Below are 23,777 nucleotides of genomic sequence, written 5' to 3' on the forward strand. Positions count from 1 at the left end.
TCAACACACGTTAACATCATGTCTGTTATGAAATCAAGGAGTCATAGCAAGCACCTGATCCCCAGGCGAGGGAATCCAACCAGGGAGGCTAATTGAATCGACAGCAGAAGTCATTTTCATAGCAAGACGGATCTCCGGTTCCATGGATGATGGACTCGGGGTCCTTTTCAAGACGAGAGGTCCACCTAGATGTAATCAGTCTGTGTGTGTGTGTGTGTGTGTGTGTGTGTGTGTGTGTGTGTGTGTGTGTGTGTGTGTGTGTGTGTGTGTGTGTGTGTGTGTGTGTGTGTGTGTGTGTGTGTGTGTGTGTGTGTGTGTGTGTCTGTTGTCTGGACAAGGGGGTTAACTGTGCATGGCAGGAGATATCTTAAGGCTCAACCTTTTAACCTTGAGTCACCGCCAAGATGAACACAATGATTTGACTGCAGCATTGTGTCAGTGGGGCACATACACATGCACTCACACACACACTCACACACACACACACACACACACACACACACACACACACACACACACACACACACACACACACACACACACACACACAAATATTTACATACACACTCACTCACATGAAGACACACACCCATACTTACACATGAATACCGTAATGGACACATACAAACACAGGTGTGCAAGCATGCAATTATACACACACACACACACACACACACACACACACACACACACACACACACACACACACACACACACACACACACACACACACACACACGCAAACACTTTCTTAACACACTCCAATAAAGGCAACCAGCGAAAGCAAACAGATAAAAATCTACAAACTCCATGTACGTACAAGCCAAAAGACACACCAAAGAGGATCCATGCAGGTGCACACGCACACGCACGCACGCACGCACGCACGCACGCACGCACGCACGCACGCACGCACGCACGCACGCACGCACGCACGCGGCACGCAAACACACACACACACACACACACACACACACACGGCCAAACACACATGCAGCAGGCACGCAGGCCTGAACACGGCTGCCTTCAGAGCAGGTATCGCTTACTAGAACTCAATAGCTTGCATGCTGCAGCAACATTAACTATTCAAGGCAGGTGGTTAAAAGGCCTATTGTGTTGCACGCTCCTCCACCACTGCCACGATGGAACGAGGCCTTTTGTCTGCGGGGCAAACAAAAAAAGCGACCTACCAGGCCAAACAAACGCAAGGGCAAACGCACCGGGAAAGAGTGTGTGTGCCCCCGCATCTAGAGTTTCACCCGGGCTGACTTATCTGTAGGTTTATTGAGCTAATTCAAACAGCGCCGGTTCAGCGCTACACTGGATATCCGGCTGTCGCGGTGTTATGCCAACAACACATCTGCACCGGCTATCCTGCCCGTCTCACTGTAGTCGCTCACGGTTATTTGATCCGTACGTTTGATAGAGTAGTAAAATACAGAAAAAAGGAAATGTTAGCAGGCTTTTTCCGTCAGGACGCAAAGTTATGCCAATGCATGCAGTTGGATATCATGAGGGTATATTAAGTGGCGATTAGTTTGATTCATCAGGGTTCTGGAAGTTGCTTTAGTTAGTTTTTTGACTGATAGCATGCTGGCATTTATCAACTAATTCCTCATAAGATGATGATTATTTCCAGGGTTTGGCTTCATGGAGTGCGTAACAGCATGACGAGGAAATAATTATTTTTAAAAGCTTTGCAAGTGATTTGTTGCCTTTCTTAATAAACACACTTAACAGTGAAGTGAAAGGCACGGCTTTGCTCCACTACTCTTGTAAAACTGTGAAAGATAATGTATAATGGGCAAACTAAATTATACAGGGCTAAACCGACAAATTTATATCACTTACATTACCATTCTCAGTATTTCAATAGAAAATTCCAGATTTCTCCAGTTTAAAATCACGTGTTATTGAAGTCCATTACTCCAGTGCTTCTGGGTAATGGAGTTCACTGACACCTGATTCATGAAATGCAGCTCTTCTATAAGTCATTTTCACACTAACAGTGATTTGTGTGATGTGTGAATGGATTATGCTGATATGCTATGAGGACTTCTATGCAATGTATTCAATGTGTATATACTCTATCATGGATGCATTTGCATATGATCACAGTCACGAAGTCTGACTGTAGGTAACGAAGAAAAAGCTTATTTTGAGTGCAATGAATAAATAATATCTATTATTAAACATTAACCAGTACAGTACAATAGGAACTGCTGCATTTGTACAGTTATGTACCAGTATGTTACAGTAAGATTAATGTTATTTCAGTATAATTCTGGTTTACTGTTTGATTGTATTGTTATTGGTTATTATATTGACAATCATTCATATCCTCCTGTAGGTGATTCGACCATGGGGAATGGATACGGAACCGGACCAAAGATGGAGGCCTTGTGCTTGAACCCAGGCAGTCGCCTAAGAGCAAAGCCAACAGACGCAGCTCTGAACCACTGACCGAAAAAAACCCAGAGGATCAGATATTTCCTTGGGCTCATACCTGCACACGCTACGTGGAAATTGGTTATTTTATCCGGCCATCTTTGAAGTACCCTTGGTGGAGAAACAATATATTCAGTCCATTATCGACATTAGATCTTCATCCGCCACTGCAAAAAAAAGGCCAAGAAAACGGATATTGCGCTCCAGTGTGGACCGCGGACCTAGCACATGGAATATACCTCAACAGCAGATATCTCAAGAAGCAGTAGCACCAAAATTTAAAATAACCTGATGTTATTATCACTTTGAGGATCTATTTCCAATTGAAACCCCCTTCTCCCTCCCTCCAACACCGGATCGTGATACCGTTCGCCAACATGAATCCCTGTTGCCTCCCGGGTCTCCTCCTGCCACTGCTGGCCGTGGCGCTGGCCGGCACGCTGGGTCTGAGCGGCGCCCTGGAGTTCACCGGCGCTGAGGGCCAGTGGGCCCGCTACATGCGCTGGGACGCCAGCAGCCGGAGCGACCTCACCTTCCAGTTCAAGACCTCCGCGCCCGACGGCCTTGTCCTGTACTTCGACGACGGCGGCTACTGCGACTTCCTGCTGCTGGCGGTGGCGGCCGGCCGGCTGCAGCTCCACTTCAGCATCGACTGCGCCGAGACCACCGTCGCGTCCGACAAGGCGGTGAACGACAGCCGCTGGCACTTCGTGGCCGTCGGGCGCGACAACCTGCGCACGGCGCTCACCCTGGACGGGGTGACCAAGGCGGACGAGGTGCGACCCCAAAGGCACTTCATGAAGATCGTCAGCGACCTGTTCCTGGGCGGGCTGCCGGGGGACATCCGCATGTCGGCCATCACCCTGCCGTCCGCGGGACAGCTGCCGCCGTTCAGGGGGATTATCCGGGAGCTGAGCTACGGCAGCGGGCCGCCCAGGTTGATCAACAGTCAGAAGGTGCGCTTGGATCTGCTGGGCCTGTGCACGGAGAACCCCTGCGAGAACGGGGGGAGCTGTTCTCTGGCCGACGGGGAGCCCTACTGCGACTGCTCCAAGACGGGGTACATGGGGCGCCACTGCACTGAAGGTAAGGCGCGGCCGGCACACTCTTTTGGTGATGGTGTTAAATATTGATGCGAGCAGAACTTGTGAGTTCCTTTCTAACAGTGGTTTCTGGGTTTTTGGATGATCCGAACACAGTTCTTTTTTTCGTCAGCCAGGAGTGATAGCATTATTACTGCCTATGTTTCAAAATGGGTGTTTTCAAACCGATTATAAACAATACAATTATGTTACAGTGTGATCTTCTCAGACAGCACGGGATGTACATCTTTGTGACATAAAAATTCCTTTTGATTCAATATTCGTACCAAAGTAATGTTTCATTTCAACAGTAACTTTGTTGCCATTTGGGATTAAGCGTTTTATTCCACAACTGTGTCAGATCATTTTCAGTTCAATTCAACATCAATTCCAAAGAAAGCAAAGTCATGTATTTGTTATGTCTTTGCTATTTCAATAATACAACACAACAACATAAGCCATGAAACTTTTTGTGTTAAAAATGTAATGCAGATCAAAGTAAGACCTACGAATATTTTTGTGCATATCTCTGTGTGGGTAGTTGCTATTAAGTCCACATGCTGGTTTTCCATCAGATGAGCATTTTGTTGTGCCTTTAATATATTCCTTCCCTCCACAGTTTTTTATTGAACGACAGAAAGGTAAACAACGATAATTGCTGATAAAATGAACACGGCACAAATGACAGGATTCAGTTGTGTTTTGTGGTTTGAATAGGTGGTGAGCGGATCCCAAGGTAGACAAAGTGTGAATGAGAAACAGCCTTTTCTCTTCTCCCTCCTCATCTCAGTCTCTCTGGCTGAGGTCCTTTCTGTTTAGGTAGCAGACAGAGATAAGGTGTTCTGTTGTGGTCCCCTCACAATGGAGGTGTTGTACGTCGGAGAGATGTTGTTCTCCTCTCTGTCTTCATTCTCTGAAATCCCAGTCGGATAAATGAGACATAAAATCACACGTGTATCCAAACACGTATAACACACACACGCATACAGACACATACATACACACACCCATACACCCACACACACACTTAAGTATTGCACATTTGATGAATGCAGGCTTTACAACAGTGTTCGGCAGCCATCTTTTTTCTGGAATCTTCCATTTCGACACTCTTCCCTCCTCCTTCGCCCTTTATGCATCCCTTTGTGAATGTAGCGGGTGGCCGTGTGTTAACAGACCCATGTCCAACATCCTCCACACCGCTGACCCACTTCCTGTTGGCTTGAATCAGACTGACGTGGCAGAAGGGAGGGGGGGGGGGGGGGGGGGGGTTATGACTCCATTTTGAAAACAAACAAAAGGCAGGCAGGGAGGGAGGAATGCTCACTGAATAAAATGTGCGTGCACGCATTTAAAGCCTTCTCGTTTAGATTTAACCGTTATAACCGTGAGGTTGAGATAATAAATGAAGGACGGCTTCCCATACGTTGGACATGCTGTTGTTGCGTTTTCTAAACAGTGTTTTACCCCCTGCTCGAATGAGGCTGTTATCATCGTCCCCGCTCCAGCCCCGGGCGCCGGGCAGGGCGCCGTCACATGACCCCGCTGGGAGGAGCGGGCACACTCATGCAAGACGGGTGGGGGGGTTTGGGGGGTTGGGTGCATGTGAGTTCACTCTTCATGGTTCCAGGACATTAGCTCTTTGAATCGCATTGAACTGGCAAGAGACGGAGAGAGGGAGAGAGAGAGAAAGACCACACCCCACTCAGCCTGAGGCAAAAACAAATGCAAAGAGAGCATTTACCAGAGGCTGATTGTACCAATTTGTACCAAGAGTCCTGTTTTGAGATGAAACCTCTCCAATGGACATGTGAACACGCACGCACGCACGCACGCACGCACGCACGCACGCACGCACGCACGCACGCACGCACGCATGCACGCACGCATGCACGCACACACACACAGACTCACACACACGCACGCACGCTCCACCCCTCGCACTCTCTCTGTCTTCCTTTTATTAGCTCCATTGAAGGAGAGTGTCAGAGAGAGTAACACAGAGAGTGAAACAGAAGGAGTAGCCCTTCAGTTGACCGTGCGTTTGCTCCGGTCTCCGCCTCCTTCGTCCTCCCCCACCAACTGACGGGGCTGCTGAACGTAGATTACACAGAACAAAGTCATGATTAGCAAGATCATAAAAAAAAAAGCAAAAAGAAATAACAGAGACGGCTAATTTGCCAGGGTATTCCAACCTGCCGCTATCAGCAGTGACCTGCCACCACAAATCCAACCTGCCGCTATCAGCATTGAGTTTTATGACTGTGATAATTATGGCTATGGTTATTATTATTATTGCTATCATTATTATTATGAATGCAATGATTAGAGTTTGTGCAACGCTGCAGGACGTGTTGTTGACCGCATGTCGGTTTTTACAGTCTTACTCGGTCTGCACGACTTTGATAATTGCGACTCTTTTTCCTGATATTTTGATAGCTATTATTATTATTTATTGGGATTAACGAGATTATTGATCCAACTAGATTTCGGCCTACTGGGCCTACTGCAAATGCAGAACAATTTTAATAAAGGAATTGCTGATTTCAACATAGCTTGTTTTACAAAAGCAGATGTATTTTAATTTTTATAATTGTTTTCTTTTTTAGATTTAAATAAATGGCGACCTTTCACCAAAGTTAATTGCAGAGGCCAAAATCGGATTTCAATTAATATAAAATTAATTGTGCTGCCCTTGTAATTGATTCTTGTAGTTAAGCAAATAGGGAACGCACACAATCTAACCTGTTAAATGTTATCGTGGAATCTGGCTGCATGGTCAAAGGCTCGTGCAGACGTTAATTCCAGATGCAGACACATGTAGCACCCACTTATGCACCCACACATGCACACAAACAAACAGACACACACACACACACACACACACACACACACACACACACACACACACACACACACACACACACACACACATACACACACACACACACACACACACACACAAACACACAAACACACACACACACAGGGCTACAGGGCCTGGAGCGACTCTTTAGAGTGGACAGATGGTGGCCTGACGAGCTGGGGTCCGGGAAGTGCTTAGCCTGCCTTATGCTACATGCTAGCTTGCTAGCCCGATAGGCCGCAGAGTCAGAGCAAACAGGAAAAACATGCCCAAAAAATGCTCTCTCGTTTGGGAAAGCTGTAATGATCAAATATTAATCATACTGGTTTTACATATGTTAATTTGGTTGGGTCACGCCCGCTTCATTAAATTATGATAAAGAGTTTCGCAATAATATCTTGAGTCACTGATTCAACCAAAGCCATTCAGCTAGGTTAGCCTCCCACTAACACACAATGGTGTGTTTCTCTGTACCTTTATTATCTCAAAACAGAGTGATCTCTGCAGCAGCCTGCTGAACTAAAGACTTTTAATTCAAATTCTCATATTTTAGCCAACGCCATAGATGTACATGTTAACTATTAATAGGGTTTAAATGACCTGAATATGTAGATCTAACCGTTTTTCCCTTTACAGATGTCTGGGAGATTAATGCTTCAAGGTGCTATGATTATTTTATGTTTTCATCCCATAAAAAATCAAGCAAATTTGCAATTTTATATAGTCCCGTCCAGCATATACAGGCCTCTTCTTCCTTTTATAAAATAATGGTAACTCCCCGACCAGATGGATGGCCAGTAATTGAATGCTGCAGTAAGCAAACTATTTAGTCAGTCCTGAAATGGTGCCTTCGGGCTTAGCCTTGGGGATTAATAAACAGACATGAAAAAATGACAGCTACAATAATCTTAGGACTAAAAGTAGGTCAGCGGCAAAGAAAAAAAGAAAGAGAAAATGGGGAGGGGGGGAGGGAGCAGGGGGGGGGCGTAAATATGGCGTGGGGACTTTAGACGGATCCTAGCAGAGAGGACTTGTCGGTCATGCTGCAGAGGCTGGAACTCGTGTTCTGGATCGGGGAGAGGCGTTTGCTGCTGCTGCTGCGGCTGCTGGTAAAATAGAGCAAGGGGATTACGGCGAGACCACGTGTGCTCACGTCCACGTTGGCTTACACAGGACGCTGTCGCATCAAAGAAAAATCTGCTTTATCTGCACGGGCAAATGAACACTTCCCACACATGCGCATGCGCACAGACACACACACACGCACACACACATAACACACACACATTTGCATGCATTCACAGAGGACAAATGTACACGTAGGCACGTACACACTTCAGATCCGAGCAGGCACACGCACGCACGTGCACACGCAAATTAATACTTGCCACGCATGAACACACACATGCACACACACACACACACACACACGCACAAACATACACACACAGAGAAGACTGCAATCCTTTTCGCTTTGGAGAGCCAGATCAGAGCCACTGTCCGATGGGCGGCGATTAGCTCCCCTCGCCCCACAGAGACCCCCTCCCCCCTTGCCCTTCCATTCCTCCACCAATGACATCGTCTAACCATGGAGGAGGGCCGGCGGCCATTTTGGGCTCCCTGCCGGGGTCCACATAAAAAAGAGAATGACTAAATAAATAGATAGAAACAAAGCTTATGGCCTTATACAGATTCCCCTATTTTTCTCTCTCTCTCTTCTTGAAAGATAGTTCAAAATGGCACAGAGGCCATTTTGAGAGCGAGAGAGATAGACAGAGAGAGAAGAGAGAGCGAGGGAGCTCTGTACACTCGCCACAGCCTTAAGCAATCAAGAAGACAAATAGAGGGAGGGAATCTCTCACACACACACACACACACACACACACACACACACACACACACACACACACACACACACACACACACACACACACACACACACACACACACACACACACACACACACACACACACACACACACACACACACACACTCTGTTCCTAACACGAGTGTGTGCGAGGAACAGCTGTCTCGGAGGAGGCCCGGCAGTAGAGCCAGGCACACCCCAGGTCCAAGTCAAATCCCATATGATGTATTAGCGGCCCGTGCTTAATATGTGGTAATGCAGTCCGCCTTTATTAAGATTTGTTTTAATATCCTCTGGGCGGCACTTGTTGCTGTCGATGGGGCCTGCTTACGGGAGCCCTGCTGTAACGGCTCCAGGCTGGCTGCCAAACGCATTAAATAGAACTGCGGTCCTGATGGGTGTCATAACGTACCGGAACGTACCACAGGTTAACATGAAGTTAGCTCTATAGAACATGGATACACACATACGCACAAATGCACACACGCACACACGAGCACATGGCACATGAAGAATCGGAAATGATTACAACTCAATTCAAAGCACTTTATTGCCGTGGGAAATTTACATTCACATTGCCAAGGCAACTAACATTTAAATAACAACACACACAAGAATAATATTTATTCCATCCCCGTTTGCTTTTTGAAATGTCCCCCAAAATACCACAGCCTAAGACGTTGTCAAATGTATATTTTTTAATATTGTGAATAAATAACCCACCCATTTGCATCACTAAGGCAGCAAAACACAAAGTCAATGGTGCGAACATCTTCTCGTGCAGACGTTTCGGCTTTCTAATAAAAAAGGAACTCGAGCAATACCTTGCCTGTGTGTTTATGCTCTGATTTGTCGAGAAATCCCACAGAAACACACACCCACACACAGAAACACAATCACAGACACACAAACACCCAGACACACACACACACACACACACACACACACACACACACACACACACACACACACACACACACACACACACACACACACACACACACACACACACACACACAAACCTTGTTTAGAGGGAAATGTGCTTTCGCTCAAGTCGTCACGTTTGATTCGGCCAAAAGGAAGATCATGGCTTAAGAACCTCTGCTGAGAGTGTTGGAGTATGCCTCCAGCTAAAAAAGGCTTCCCACCAACTCTAAACCAATTTTTTATTCAAGCGAACCTTTGCGTCGTGCACCCAGGGAGAGCCCCCTGCTGTGAGCATTGCTCTCAACCAACACAAACACAGTGGGGGCTGCATGGATTTGGGTCAGCGCTGGATCCAGGGAGGAGGTGCTGGAGGTCGAGGGGAGGCAGAGGCTGGAAGAGGCGGAGGAGGTGGGTGGAAGGGAGGAGGAGGAGGAGCTGGAGGCTGGAAGAGGAGGAGGAGGACGATGGAAGAGGAGGAGGAGGAGCTGGAGGCTGGAAGGAGGAAAGGGAGGAGATTGAGGCGGAGGGTGGAAGAGGGGAAGGGGGAGAAGTCTGAAGTGGAGGGAGGTCAAGGAGGCGATGAACACGAGGAAAGTGGAGGTTGGGGCATGAGAAGGGGAAGAAGGTTGGGGTAGGAGTTGTAGGAGGACATGGAGGCTGGAAGGAGAGAGAGATGTGTAGGTTGGAGGAAGTAGAAGAAGAGGTTGTGGAGACAGGGTTGGGCGTTGGAGGAGGAGTAGGAGGCGGGTGGAGGTGAAGAAGGTGGAGGAGGACATGGGTCTGGGAGAGCGTCCGAGGTGATCCACAAACCTCACTACACCGTAAATCCTCCGCCACTCTGTTGGGGATTTACGCGTCGCTGCGTGTGGTGGTCGTGTGTGAGGCGCTCTGTGAGACACGTGGTGCGACAAATAGAAGGTCTTTCTAGGTTTATTCCTCAAACAAAATGTAGAAAATGATTGTTTGTCTTGTTTGTTGGCCAAATAATGTGAATCTGACTCCCTGAAACACTGGGACAGATTGGATTGATTTCACTGTGTTCCTCTCCACAGGTGTTTATATTATGGAATTAATTATTCATATGATAACAGGCATGTCAAAGGGCACCTCTGGGTCCTTTACATGGAAGTCATAATGGTAGTGAGTGGATACTTGGCTTTGCATGACTAGTACACATGCAAACTGTGCTTTAGTGTGTTGCTAATGCAAGAATTATCTCTTCCTTCCTTCCCGCTGTCTGTGACCTCCCACAGCAGTACAGAGAACACCAGGTGAGTCTCCAAGGCACAAGGAATTATATTTTGATTTTTAAAGGGAAGAACGTTGTCTACCTTCAACCCTAATTCAGTGAAATCCTTTGTATTTTAAACTGGGTTGATGAAATTGCTTTAATAACAAAAACAGTCAATTAAAAATAATGACTCCAAATAACAGATTATTTCACATAATTACAGCAAATGTTATTGTTCAATGTTTCAGTCGCTTTTTTAACATTCTTAACCAAAGCTTTCAAAGCCAAAGTAGAAAGCTTTGTCATTAGTGTGTGTTTGTGTTTAGCCATGGTTTGCGATGAATGCAAAGCATGCATATTTACAATACAATGCAGTATTGGTGTGCTGGTGTTTTCAATTGCCTTTCTCTCTCTCTCTCTCTGTCTCTGTCCCTGATTCTCCTTTTCAAGGCCTGGCACACCTGAAGGCAGAGCAAGGTATGCTTACACTCTCTCTTTCTTTTCTCAAGATCAGCAGTTCTCTCGCTTGCACGAGTTGTTGTTGTTCTGTGTATGCGTGTGTTTGTGTCTGTGGTGGGGAGGGTTGGGGAGGGTTGCGGTTTTGCTGTGGGAAAATGTTTACTAGCTCCCTGACTATGGGCACTTGTGTGTGTGTCTGTGTGTTTGTGTGTTTTGCGATTAACCCTCTGCAGTTGTCGCTGCCGCAGAAGATCTGGATGGGGGGGGGTGGAGGGGGGACTACACAGCATGTTTCATCCAAGTAGCAATGACAGCCCCCTCCCACCCCATCCACGTCCATCACTTCATCCATTGTGTGTCTCTATCTCTCTCTCTCTCTCTCGCTGCTCTCTTTGCTCTCTCTCTCTTTTCTCTCTCTCTCTCTCTCTCTCTCGCTCTCTCGCTCTCGCTCTCGCTCTCGCTCTCTCTCTCTTTGCTCTCTCTTTGCTCTCTCTCTCTCTCTCTCTTTGCTCTCTCTCCCACTCTCTGTCACTCTGACAATTCTCTCCCCATGCACTCTATCACCAGGTTTCTGTGCTGGGTTTTTCTATGCTGGGGTTCACTGCCCCGCAACTAACAGGGAGTGACGCACGCCAACCCTGTAGTCGGTCCTGACCTTACCTGAACCGACTCAGGAGACAGGGGGCGGGGCAACAGCAAAAATAACACAAGAAACCTAGGGAGTGAAGGATATAGGACGGTGGCTAGACTGTGAAATGTAACCTTAGCCTAGAGGGAAGAGCCAAGACCAAGACCATGATAACAATGTTACAGGATCCCCTTTATCATCATAATCGTCTTGCTCTTTTCAAGCCAGCTGCAATAATGGAATGAAGGCAAAAGGAAATGGCGGCCATGTTGGAGGAACACCGCTCGATCATGATTGCCAAGGAGAGAGAGAGAGAGAGAGAGAGAGAGAGAGAGAGAGAGAGAGAGAGAGAGAGAGAGAGAGAGAGAGAGAGAGAGAGAGAGAGAGAGAGAGAGAGAGAGAGAGAGAGAGAGAGAGAGAGAGAGAGAGAGAGAGAGAGAGAGAGAGAGAGAGAGAGAGAGAGAGAGAGCTAATGTACCACTTCATAATCGCTAGCATAAAACAAGTGCTTGCACACACCTACATCCTGGCCTCATATCCATACTTCAAATATTATACATAACCCCCACACAAACACACCTACACGCACACAAAGAAGAGTAGTGTTCATGTCATTAAAATAGGGTAACATGACAATTTTTTATGCATCCGCATAGAGCAGGTTGGGGACGTTCACCTGTGATCCATCATCTTCATTTGTTCACCAGCTTCAATGTTGCGCAAAGTGTGTGCGTTGACATGCATGGTGGAAATGTGCATGGTGTGTGCCACGTGCACCTTTGCAGTCCCCCCCTACCCCCCTCCCTCCCCACACCTCCACTAACATTCCCGCGGGGAAGCATTTGCATAAGTGTCACTGATTAGGCGTGGAAGAAGCATTGGTTTACTGCCATGCTGACTGTGAACTAACAAAGGCATGTCCCTCTCTCCCTCTCTCCCCTCTCTCTTTTCTTTCTTTTCCTTCTCTCCTTTTGTTCTCCTTCTTCTTCTCCTTCTTCTGCGTGGAAAACGACACTTCCCTCCTCTTCCTCTTCCTTTCATGGACCTCCCCTCGCCGCTCCATCACAGCGGGGCGAAACAAAGGTACAGCCCTTCCTTCTGCACTTTTGCATTTCCTGTTGTGCTCCTCGCATCCTCCCTAAGCTGCCCGAATGGCGTGCGTTTGATCAAATGTGTGTGTGTCGGTAAGTGTCGGATAACGTGTGCGTGGCTGCGCGTGTGTGTGTTTGATTTCTGCTTCAGTTTCACTGATCGATGGAGAGTGATGATGATGATGATGATGATGATGATGATGGTTGATAAGTCATCCTTCAGCCCTGGTTCATTAGTCGTGCACTATACAGTATACGTGCGTTCCTACAGACCTCTGGTATCGGGGAGGGCCCCCGTCGTTGAGCGATGAAAAAGGGCCCGGGTTCTTATCTCTGCAGCGTGAAGCGGGGGATCGCTGTGTTTTGTGTTTTTTTTGCCGCCAAGAGACTGATGGGAAATCAGTCGTGGAACGGGCAGAGGAGCGGAGACAAGTTGCACACATTTCCCCGCCACTGGAATGAGCTTAGGGGGATGATGTATGAGTCTCTGGGTGTCTTTAGACACGGTGGAGACGGAGAGCATGTGTGTTTTGTATAATGTGCACACTGTGTGTGGGTAGGCGTATCCACACGCATGTATACGTTTATGTGTGGTGTTTTGTACATTTTGTTGTGTGCCTTGTGTTGATTGTTTGGATGAACACGCTGCTGCTATTTTGTTTCGCTCTGAGTAAGAGAAAGTTAACCTGACATTGGGACTCATTTGAATGAGGTCAAATCTCCGGCCCCAGTGAATTGCATTTATAATCATGCAGAGTATAACCTTATTATTCATTCATGAGGAACTCATGTGATACGCTGTGTGTGTCTAGATGTGTGTGCGTGTGTGTGTGTGTGTGTGGTTCACATGTGCAGTGCACGTGTGTGTGCAGCTCCTTGAGCTATAATTATGATTGTTATCTGAAACGATATCGCTCTAATAAATTAAACTTTCACTTTAATTTAACTTCTGTGTTTCCCTGTAACCTTGCTTAGTGTCAAATTCCGCCACTGGAAGACACTTGGTAGAGACGCACTGAACGCATGTTGCCCGACCGATATATCGGCAGGCCGATATTATCGGCCGATATTAGGCATTTTTCAAACTATTCGGTATCGGCATTATAATGGCCGATAAATGAATATAAAAAAATATATATAAAAAAAAGTTTGTCCACCAGAGGGCGCTCTAACGCCCCAAACCCGCTGATTCAGGCAGAGTGAATGACGGAGATCGACGGAGATCATCGGTGTTGTTCATAGCTGTGTTCGAAATCATTCCCTGTCACGGATATAGTGCACTATATAGGGTGCTCGCCATTTTGCAGTGGTGTTCGAATTCTCAGTGGTTAATTTCATGCACTAAAATTTGAGTGTACATACGATGTTCCCTACTTGTTACTCCGTATACCACAATGCAATGCGGTAGTGTTCTTCCGGAGGAGAAGAAGAAGCTGAATAACCGCGAAAACTAATACATTTAATGATGGAGTCTCCGGCTTTCGTTTAGAGATGTCAACAATTTAATTGGGAGTTAACATAGAAAATGTAATATTCAAAAAATATCAAAAAAACTTGATCAAGGAAATGTTGCATTCAACATCAATACAAGCTCCAGCTTTCCTCGGGATTGCCCGGTTTGTTAACATGATGTGGGAGCATCTGTCTGCGTCACACAAATACCCGGCGCATTTACTGACGCAAATGACGCTTAGAAATGTTCAGCGTAGTGTCCGAATTCTCGTTTGTTTGTTCCCTATATAGTGCACTATATCATAAACACTATATAGGGAATAGTGAGGGAGTGAATTGGGAATGATTTCCAACACAGCTCATGTGTGCAAGTGTGTTCATGGAAGTTGGCAACTGTCACAAGACACACATTGCTTGAATAACAATTAAAAGAACATCCCCATCAATTCTCTAAAGTCGATAAGCATGACTTAATTCATGACTACCATGTCCAGTTTTGCTGTTGTTACGTGTTAGTTGAGAGTGAAAAGGATTTAAAGGATAACTACAAATAACCAATGTTAGGAAATCTGTTTGTTTTGTTGCACGTTTCTGGATTTTTTTTTTTTTTATATATATATCGGCCGATATATCGGCATATCGGATTTTTTAATCACAAAATATTCGTATCGGTATCGGCCTTAAAAATCCTATATCGGTCGGGCTCTACGATGGCTACTGGGCTGTGTGTTTTTGCTCATATGAAATCTCAACCAACAACAACAACCTCAACAACATACACAGCGAAATTCGCCAAGTGCCTGTCTGCAAAGCTGGAGTGCAATTGAGCAAACAGCAGGAAACCGCGCAAGCTGTCTATGTTGTGTGCAGCAGCAATCATCCATTCCCTCATTATGCCGGAATTATTCCGCAACAGTTTTCCGATGAAACAAGAACACACACGAGCAAGGTCACACAGGCCTCATGAAGAGACGACCAGAGGTTACGTCTTTATGGGATAATTCTTTTTAGCTTGATGACTGTATGAAAGGATGAACTGAAGTTCTGCATGTTGCAATGTTTTAAGTAGGTTTTGAAGGGAGTTCCGGCCGTCATTAATGCGGTTATTGCCCTGGCAGTCATGACGTCATTGTGATGCACTGCAGGGTCTCAGGGGCATGAGAGAGAGAGAGAGAGAGAGAGAGAGAGAGAGAGAGAGAGAGAGAGAGAGAGAGAGAGAGAGAGAGAGAGAGAGAGAGAGAGAGAGAGAGAGAGAGAGAGAGAGAGAGAGAGAGAGAGAGAGAGAGAGAGAGAGAGAGAGAGAGAGAGAGATGAGAGAGAGAGAGAGAGAGAGCACAGGAACAAGTAACAAAGTGATTATGAATGGTGTGTACAGAGAGAACGAGAGACCAAAAAGAGTGGATAGAAGAGTGAGCTGCGGTGGGAGACAGAGAGTGTGCTTGGGGAGGATGGGAGAAAAATGGAGCCCTGCGAGAGGACGGGAGAGAGAGGGATTCGGGAGGGAGAGAGGGAGAGAGAGAGAACGTCAGCATGCTAGAGCCCGCCCTCTTGTCTCTAATGTGCAGAATGTGGAACTGCTTTAGTCTCGCTGCTCAAATCTGGGGATTATGCTGGCCTGAGCCATCTATCAGACAGAGAGAGAGGGGGAGACAGAGAGAGAGAGAGGGGAGACAGAGAGAGAGAGGGGGAGACAGAGAGAGAGAGGGGGAGACAGAGAGAGAGAGGGGGGGAGAGAGAGGAGGGGGAGACAGAGTGAGAGAGAGTAATGCTGATGGAATTGGCGCAGCCAGCGTCAAACTCCCGGCCCCTCCCGGCTCACCGACGCACAGCGCTCGCCAGTGTGGCGTTTAAAGGCGGCTTACATTTCTCAAGCTGTGGCAGCAGTGCGGCCCCATTCCATTCAGAGCGGTGATCTATCCGGTGTCCGCTCCCCCCCCTCCGCCCTCACCCTCGCCCGTAACCGGCCCCGCCTGCACCGGGGGGCTTTCCTTCAGAATTTAGAGCGAGACCCAAGATACTCACAGTGTGTTCTGGTACATGTCGTCAGGCAGCAGGTCATGGAGTGAGGTGTTTTTCTTGACGGGGGTTCGAACCCAAGTACCTTTCTGCTGGGAGTAGACAACATGGCTACATCTTGCCCCCTTTTCCTTGAATACTATACTGAGCAGGGGTCAAGGCCAACAGAATGCACTTCCCACGTCCGATTTACTTTTGCTTCATCAGGTTATATTTTGCTGAATAAATGAGTTTTCTGTGAAAGGATGATATTTTGAGTGTGGCATTTTTTTAAGGTTGGACATGGCGGTGGACTGGTTCCGTCCCGACCACACCCCCCTACCAGACTGTTGTTCCCCCAGACTCATTAAATATGCATTAAATAACGTCCTGCAGGTCCTGACACACCACCACACACGCACGCACGCACGCACGCAGACACACGTACGCAGACACGCACAAACGCACGCACACAAGCACATGCCCACATGTGCACTCACACGCACACTTACGGCCTGGCGCTGTCATTAAAAGTTAATGTGCTCAAGGGGGCAGCCATTAGAAAGCAATTTGGCCAATGTCATATCAATGATGGTGATTCTGATGGGATTTGTAAATGTTATAGCAATAATAAGAAAATTAATTTAAGATTTATTCAATGCCAGTTTGTTTATTTTGACCGAAATAGTCTAGAAAAGAATTATATCATAAAAAAATTAAAACCAAAGACATACAAAGGACTTGTGTTTCAGAAATGTGTCATCTGAGCTATTTGTGAGCAAGTCACTTGTGCAAAAAGTCAAAGTTCATACTGTGATTCAACGTCCAGCTTGTGCTTCATTACAACCCCTAAAAAAATTCTGTACATGGCATTCATAACACTTGTGCAAGTTTTTGTTGTTTGTACATTCAAATTCTGCTGTTTGCTGTCTTTTTTTTTGTGGAGAATTAGTTTTTGTGTTATTGGTGATGGAGAAATGCATTTATCTCACTTCGATGCGAGTCCTTTGTTTGACTCGGGTTGATTGGGGGGAGAGGCAAAGAGGCAGAAACACTTTGACTCTGGGGAGGGATTGGAGGGAGGAATAGAGGAAGAGAGGGAGGTCAGACTTTGTCTAATCCCCCTACATCATGGCTTAGAACTGGGAACTCATGGACTCACTCAGACTAATTATGCCCTCTAAGTCCTGCTGCAAAGTTCACACATACATGATGTTCCCTCTCTCTCTGTCTCGCTTTCACTACCCTGTCTGTCCTTTTGTCTTTCAGTCTCTCTCGCTCTCGCTCTCGCTCTCGCTCTCTCTCTGTGTCTGTCTGACAGTCTATGTAGTGGAAAATTTGTCCATTCCTCTCGGACACGCATGTCATCTCTTTATCTCGGTGTGCCTGCCTCTCTCTCTCTTCCCCCCTCCCTCTCTCTCACTCTCTGTCTGTCTCTCTGTATCTGTCTGTCTGTCACTCATTCTCTCTCATGCCCGGGCTCAGTGTCTATCTTTTTCTTTCTCTCTCTCCATCTGTCTCTCTCCTCTCTCTGCGGCATTTTACCCTTCTTCCTGTTTCTGAATGACTCTCTCATTCCCTCCCTCCTCCCTCCCTCCCTCCACCCCTCCCTCCTCCTGTCTCTGTATCACTCCTGCCATCCTTTCACACTTTGTCCCCTCTCTACCTTTTGTCTTGTCCAATTTATCTCCGTCTGCCTGACAATTCAGGCCACCCTTTTTCACTTCCTCGCCACGCAATCGCACACAAACACTAAACACACACACAGACACAGACATACAAACACAACGAAACAGACACACAGACACAGACAACACAGTCCCAAACACACACACACACACACACACACACACACACACACCCACACACACACACACACACACACCACACACACACACACACACACACACACACACACACACACCACACACTCAGACGCACAAACAAACACACTCAGACGCACAAACAAACAAGCATACACACTCTTATCCTTCTCAGGCTTACCCCCTCCATCCACCTATTCTTGCAGGCTTCAGCTCAATTATATGTGGCTTTCCGGCCTCTTTGATCCATCTTTATATTTTGACAATTATTTCACCACCTTTTTTCCCTATAAGCTGTTTTTTATACGTTACCTTTTGGGAGTCGTACGTGTGAAGAAATTAAATGAAATTCACGGCATTGTTTTGGTAGGCTGCGATGAAATATTCAAGTGTCTAGAGACCTATTTCAGTATGTCTGGTATTGGAGAAGGGATGTGCAACTGACCTGTCCACCAATCAGGAGGCAGTAATTCCCTCCATTTGTTTTTAATGTGCTGATCAAGATGCCGGCAGACAATGTTATGTGTTATGTGACGCTAAAAATAACCGCTTGCCAATCAGAATTAGTCTGCTGTATTATTTTGAGTATGAGAATAGTAGACTGGTTTTCGGTTACGGTTTTGGCTATTTTGAAAATTTGGCTAGTACCCAGTCAAAAATCAAGAACTGAGGGTTCATTTTTTTGTAACATTGTGAACACCTTAGAAGAAGCAGTTTTTTAACGTTCTTGTTTCTTAGAATATTAATCCGGCAGAATTCTAGAGTCCTCAGAAAAACCTGGGATTCTGGGATGGCAGAACCGGTTTATATATATATGATTTTGGTGAGTTAAATGGCAGATTTGAAAAATGTTGTGACAGAACTGGGACAATTTTTGTCAGGATGGCTGTTGATTGAGGGATGTGTCATTATACCGGCCGGGCTCGTAGCTCGCAAAATGTGGTTTAGAAAATGTTTCTTTTTATTTAATGGAAATATTCGTTTTTTACGTCTTTTACTCTTTGGATTTGGATATTTTTTTCTACTCTCTTCTCTTTCCTCCCCCTCCTCTGTCCTCTATCAGCTCCTCTCCTCTCCTTGCTTCCTTTCCTCCTCTCTCCTCTCCCAACATCCTCTCCTCTCTCCTCTTATCTATTAGCTCCTCCCCCCTCTCTTCCACCCTTCAACCCTCCACTCCCCGTCTGCACAGTGTTATCCCGGAGCGTTCTGCTCTGGTTCCCGCCTCCCCCTATAGATCTATTCTGTCCGGCCAGTTGGTTCTTTCTATTTCCCAGTCGATTCCATGACATTATTTTCCCATGATGTGTTTCTGGCGCTTTCTCTCCTGTTTTCTTGACCCCTCCCCCAGCCCTCTAAGTGCTCCTGGGGTGCTGCGGGCACTGGGAGGGGGCAAAGGGCTTGGATTGGCTGCTCTGGATGTCAGTCGTCCAGCCCCAGACACTGATTGGCTGTCTCTGTTCTCTCCGTTCCATTTTTCCCATTCATGCTCTCCTACCTTGAGCAATGTGCTCTTTGCATTCCTCTCTCTCTCTCTCTCTCTCTCTCTCTCTCTCTCTCTCTCTCTCTCTCTCTCTCTCTCTCTCTCTCTCTCTCTCTCTCTCTCTCTCTCTCTCTCTTCTCAATGCCCCCTCTCTCTTTCTCTTTCTCTTCTCAATGCCCCCTCTCTCTTTCTCTGTTTCTACTGACCTCTGGGACCAACCGAGCAAAACTGATTCTCTCTTCTTCACGGATCACAAGTGTGTCCGTGATTATGCAAGAGAAGGAGAGAGAGAGAAAGAGGGAGAGAGAGAGATGTAGAGAGAGTGTTGAGTTTGAGACAGAGAGAAGGGAGAGAGAGAGAGCAAGATGTGTAAGACAAGATCTCTTTGAAGATGCAGCGGCTGCACCAGTGATTGGTGTTTGTTATACCTGATGGCAGCGACGTTTTACATGACATGGCATCCATCTTGAGATATACAGCAACAGCACCTAGTATATGTCTCTTCAGTTGGTGTAATTGTAAACAACAGAAATTGCTCTCGGCATACTATATATTTACAGTTTATGCTAGATTTTTAATGTATATGTGCAATATACACTCATATATATAGACTAAAATATGTCACATTTATGCCCTCTATTACACACTAGCTTCCATTAGTGATGCTGGCTGGCTGGCTGGTTGGTTCCACCATTTCTGGCTATATGTTAATTATCATGATTCACACGCAATGATGCATGTGAATCATTGCGTGTTTATTAAAAATTACAGAGCATGCAGTGTGTTTTTGACATTTCAACATTTAAGCACATTTGGATGAACACAGATCAGTCAGCACATGAAAATAGTTTAAATTTTTTGTTTGTTTTGGTGTACAAATCTGACATCAGTCATGTTATGTGTTTCCTTTTGCATTGAACTCCTTTTGGTTTGAATGGACACATACGTGTGATATTAGATACTCTTCTGACAGAATGAAAAACACAACCTTTAACCTTCAATGACAACTTTAAACGTGTGCAATCTGTCTCCACAAGGGAGGAGAATTCACAGACCACTTGTGATCAGAAACAACGAGAGCAGAGCGGGAAAGTGCTCGAACAAATATACATTTAAGAATAGCCCGGTCTTTGTGGCAAGGCGGAAGCAAACAGCGAACAGAGTATAGAGAGCCCACTTGCCTGGAAACACATGGTAGGCTGGGCTTTGTTGCTGGAGTGCCTGGGACCTCATGAGAAGGATTTATGGGAGGAAAGTAGGTTAAGATGTGGCTTGAAGGGTTTCATTACGAAACTCCCAAGTACGAGCACGTAAGCCTCAGGAACTCAAGTGTGTGCATGTTGTTTGTACCGTGTGTGTGTGTGTTCCTGTGTGACTCTGAGCCTAGCAAAGCATTCAAAGCATATTTGTTTATGTGTGTGTGCGTGTGCGTGTGCGTGCGCGTGTGTGGAGATGACACATGTAGGTGTGTGTGTGGATGACACGTGTAGGTGTGTGTGTTTATGTGTGGATGACACATGTTTGTTTGTGGTCTTGGTAGGGTGACTGTGTCTATGGGTGGGTGCAAATCCACAGCGGTCTGACTTGAATAGATGTGGGTGTGTGTATGTATGTGTGGCACTTGTTAGGGTAACATGACACGTGGAGTGTGTTTGTTTGTGTGTTTGAGTGTGTTCGGTTGCGTATGCACAGCAGGCTGAATTGTGTTGACATATGTGTGTGTGTATGCCCAAGTTTGTGTGTGTGTGTGTGTGTGTGTGTGTGTGTGTGCGTGTGTGTGTGGAGGGGTGACATGTGCGGATGTGATGGCTGCAGCCATGCAGATGTGTTCACACCAGAGACGAGGTGAATTAACATGGCACACGGTGTGGCGGTGCTGGCATCCACCTTGGAAGACTCCACACTCTCACTCCCTCGCCTTTCTCTCCCTCTCTCCCTCTCTCCCTCTCTCCCTCTCTCTATACATTGTGTTCCCCTCTCTCTTCTTCCTGCTGTTTCAGAATCCCAATCAGAAAAAGAAATAAATTTGTGGCTTGTGGCTTTATTGCCACTCAAGTTTTCCCATACTCGGAATTAGCTCCATTAGGAAAGTATCAAAATGCGCACATACAAACTACGACTGTACATGGTTATTAAAGGTGATGGGCCTCATTTCAGACCAGGCACTTACAATCCTTGTACTTACAAGGAGTTAATTAGCTGAATATGAAATGTATATTCAAATACTTCTTGACATTTTTTCCTGACAAGCAATCCAATAGGTTTGCAGTAGATATATCCCTCTGTTATATGTTATGATAATTTTATATCCTGTTTATCCATTAGTTTAGAAAGAACGATTTGTTCTCTGACAGCTTTGGAACTCTTACTTTGAAGCCCAGTCTTTATGGGTCTTCATGCCTGCCACGGCATTTTGGCATTTGGCAAGGCATATGGTCTAGACTGTAGTTCATATACCCGAGAAGCCGAGGGTAACAGAGTCGGGACGTTTCCAATTATTAAGAAAGAAATGTCTGGGCGGAATTTGTCTGAAGGTTTTTTGAAGTAGGAGTGAGAGTTCACCTCGTTCTTACAAATTCAAACCGTCTGCATCAAAGGGACTTGGGGCGTTAAAAGGAACGCTTCAAAGTTGAATTACCTTGGAAAAATATGTTGCACTACATAGAAAAATAGTTAAATGGGAATATACCTATTTAGCATCACGCTTTTATCCAAAGTTATAGTAAATTCAGATGCATATTAAGTAGGTAGGTAAAGGTTAGAAAATGTTCTAGGGATGTTACCTGCATACATCGTGTATCGAACACTGTTCCTTTCGTCAGGGAAAAAGTCAATCAGTCAAAGCGCATCATCTGGTTGGCGTACTTGTAAACTTTGCACCGAGAAGCTCCTCAAACACCAGCCTTCACACCCAGCACCAACAAGCTGCCGAAATTGCGATATTCCCATTATGCAGATGATATGCTAATGGTGTCGTCCCATCCTGCTTGTTCTGCTGCTCAAAGTGCTGCGTTGCACTCAGAAAGGATAATCAAGTCCTGATCAGCCCTTCATTCAATGTTTGTTATCTGTGTGTGTGTGTGTGTGTGTGTGTGTGTGTGTGTGTGTGTGTGTGTGTGTGTGTGTGTGTGTGTGTGTGTGTGTGTGTGTGTGTGTGTGTGTGTGTGTGTGTGTGTGTGTGTGTGTGTGCGCATGTGTGTGTCTGTGCGTGTGAATCTGTGTGTTTATTCATATATATATATATATATATATATATATATATATATATATATATATATATATATATATATATATATATATATATATATATATATATATATATATATATATATATATATATATATATATATATATATATATATATATATATATATGAGAGCGAGAGAGAGGGAGGGAGGGAAAGTGAGAGAGAGAGAGTAGTATTTTCCATCTGGTTGCACACTGTACATACATTCGCACTGGGAGCATGAGAAGACGATCTTAATTAGTTTAATTTCACTTGGGCTGTTATTTTTTTGGTGCTTTTTCCCCTCATTTCGTTTCAATGTTCCACAGCCGAGGAGGGAGTTGAAGCAGTTGTGATCCCTCTCATCTAAACCGCAGCCTCTCTTCACTGATTGCAGAAACTCAGTCCTTGTTCCCCTCTGAGTAGTGCGCTCTTGTGGGGCCCGCTGTCTTGTCACATGTAGTTAAAGCCCTCCTAACACATCCCTGGTCAGAGAACATGCTTCCACTCATACACCCTGTTGCCTTTTTCAGAACAGCCACTGGTCTTTTTTTTCTCTATTTCTGTCAGTTTTTTGTGAGCCGTTTCAACCCTTCTTAGCCTGAACATGTCGTTCCCCATCCTCTCTTCGCTCTGCCTGGCTCTCTCTCTCTCCAGATCTTCTTTTTCAATTACACTTGATCCCCCTCCTTCTTTTCTTCATCATCTCCATTGCCATCTTAACCTTGAAAATCGCACAATTTATTTTTGTAATCGCTTTGTAACCTCTCTCTCTCTCTCTCTCTCTCTCTCTCTCTCTCTCTCTCTCTCTCTCTCTCTCTCTCTCTCTCTCTCTCTCTCTCTCTCTCTCTCTCTCTCTCTCTCTCTCTCTCTCTCTCTCTCTCTCGCCACACAACTCCACACACCCTTGCTCGTTATAGCTGTGCCACCGTGCTCAGGGTGTTAAAAGTAGAGTGTCGCAAATGGGGATCGTTAAGATTATCACAGGAAAATACACCATTTGATTTACAATTTGCCGCTTAGTAACACACACGCGCACGCGTGCGCACACACAAATAAAGCATTCATTCACAATTGGGGGGTTATTCCAACTTCAATTTAGTCCCTCCAATGCCTCTCCAACCACCACCATCACCACCACCATCATTACCCCCACCACCACCACCACCACCACCACCGCCTTCAGCACCACGCAATACCT

The 23,777-nt window shown here is 45.9% G+C and overlaps 1 protein-coding gene across 1 annotated transcript in view; it reads left to right on the forward strand.

Annotated features, from left to right (window-relative positions):
• nrxn3b (neurexin 3b) overlaps window positions 1-23,777 on the forward strand; it is a 108,544-nt gene that overhangs the window by 2,431 nt on the left and 82,336 nt on the right. Inside the window, 3 exon segments of the mRNA XM_060042314.1 lie at window positions 2,351-3,534; window positions 10,445-10,462; window positions 10,873-10,899. Of these exon segments, the coding sequence (XP_059898297.1) occupies window positions 2,826-3,534; window positions 10,445-10,462; window positions 10,873-10,899 (754 nt within the window). The 5' untranslated portion in view covers window positions 2,351-2,825.

This window comes from Gadus macrocephalus, chromosome 21 (assembly GCF_031168955.1).
Source record: "Gadus macrocephalus chromosome 21, ASM3116895v1".
NCBI classification, from domain to species: Eukaryota; Metazoa; Chordata; class Actinopteri; order Gadiformes; family Gadidae; genus Gadus; species Gadus macrocephalus.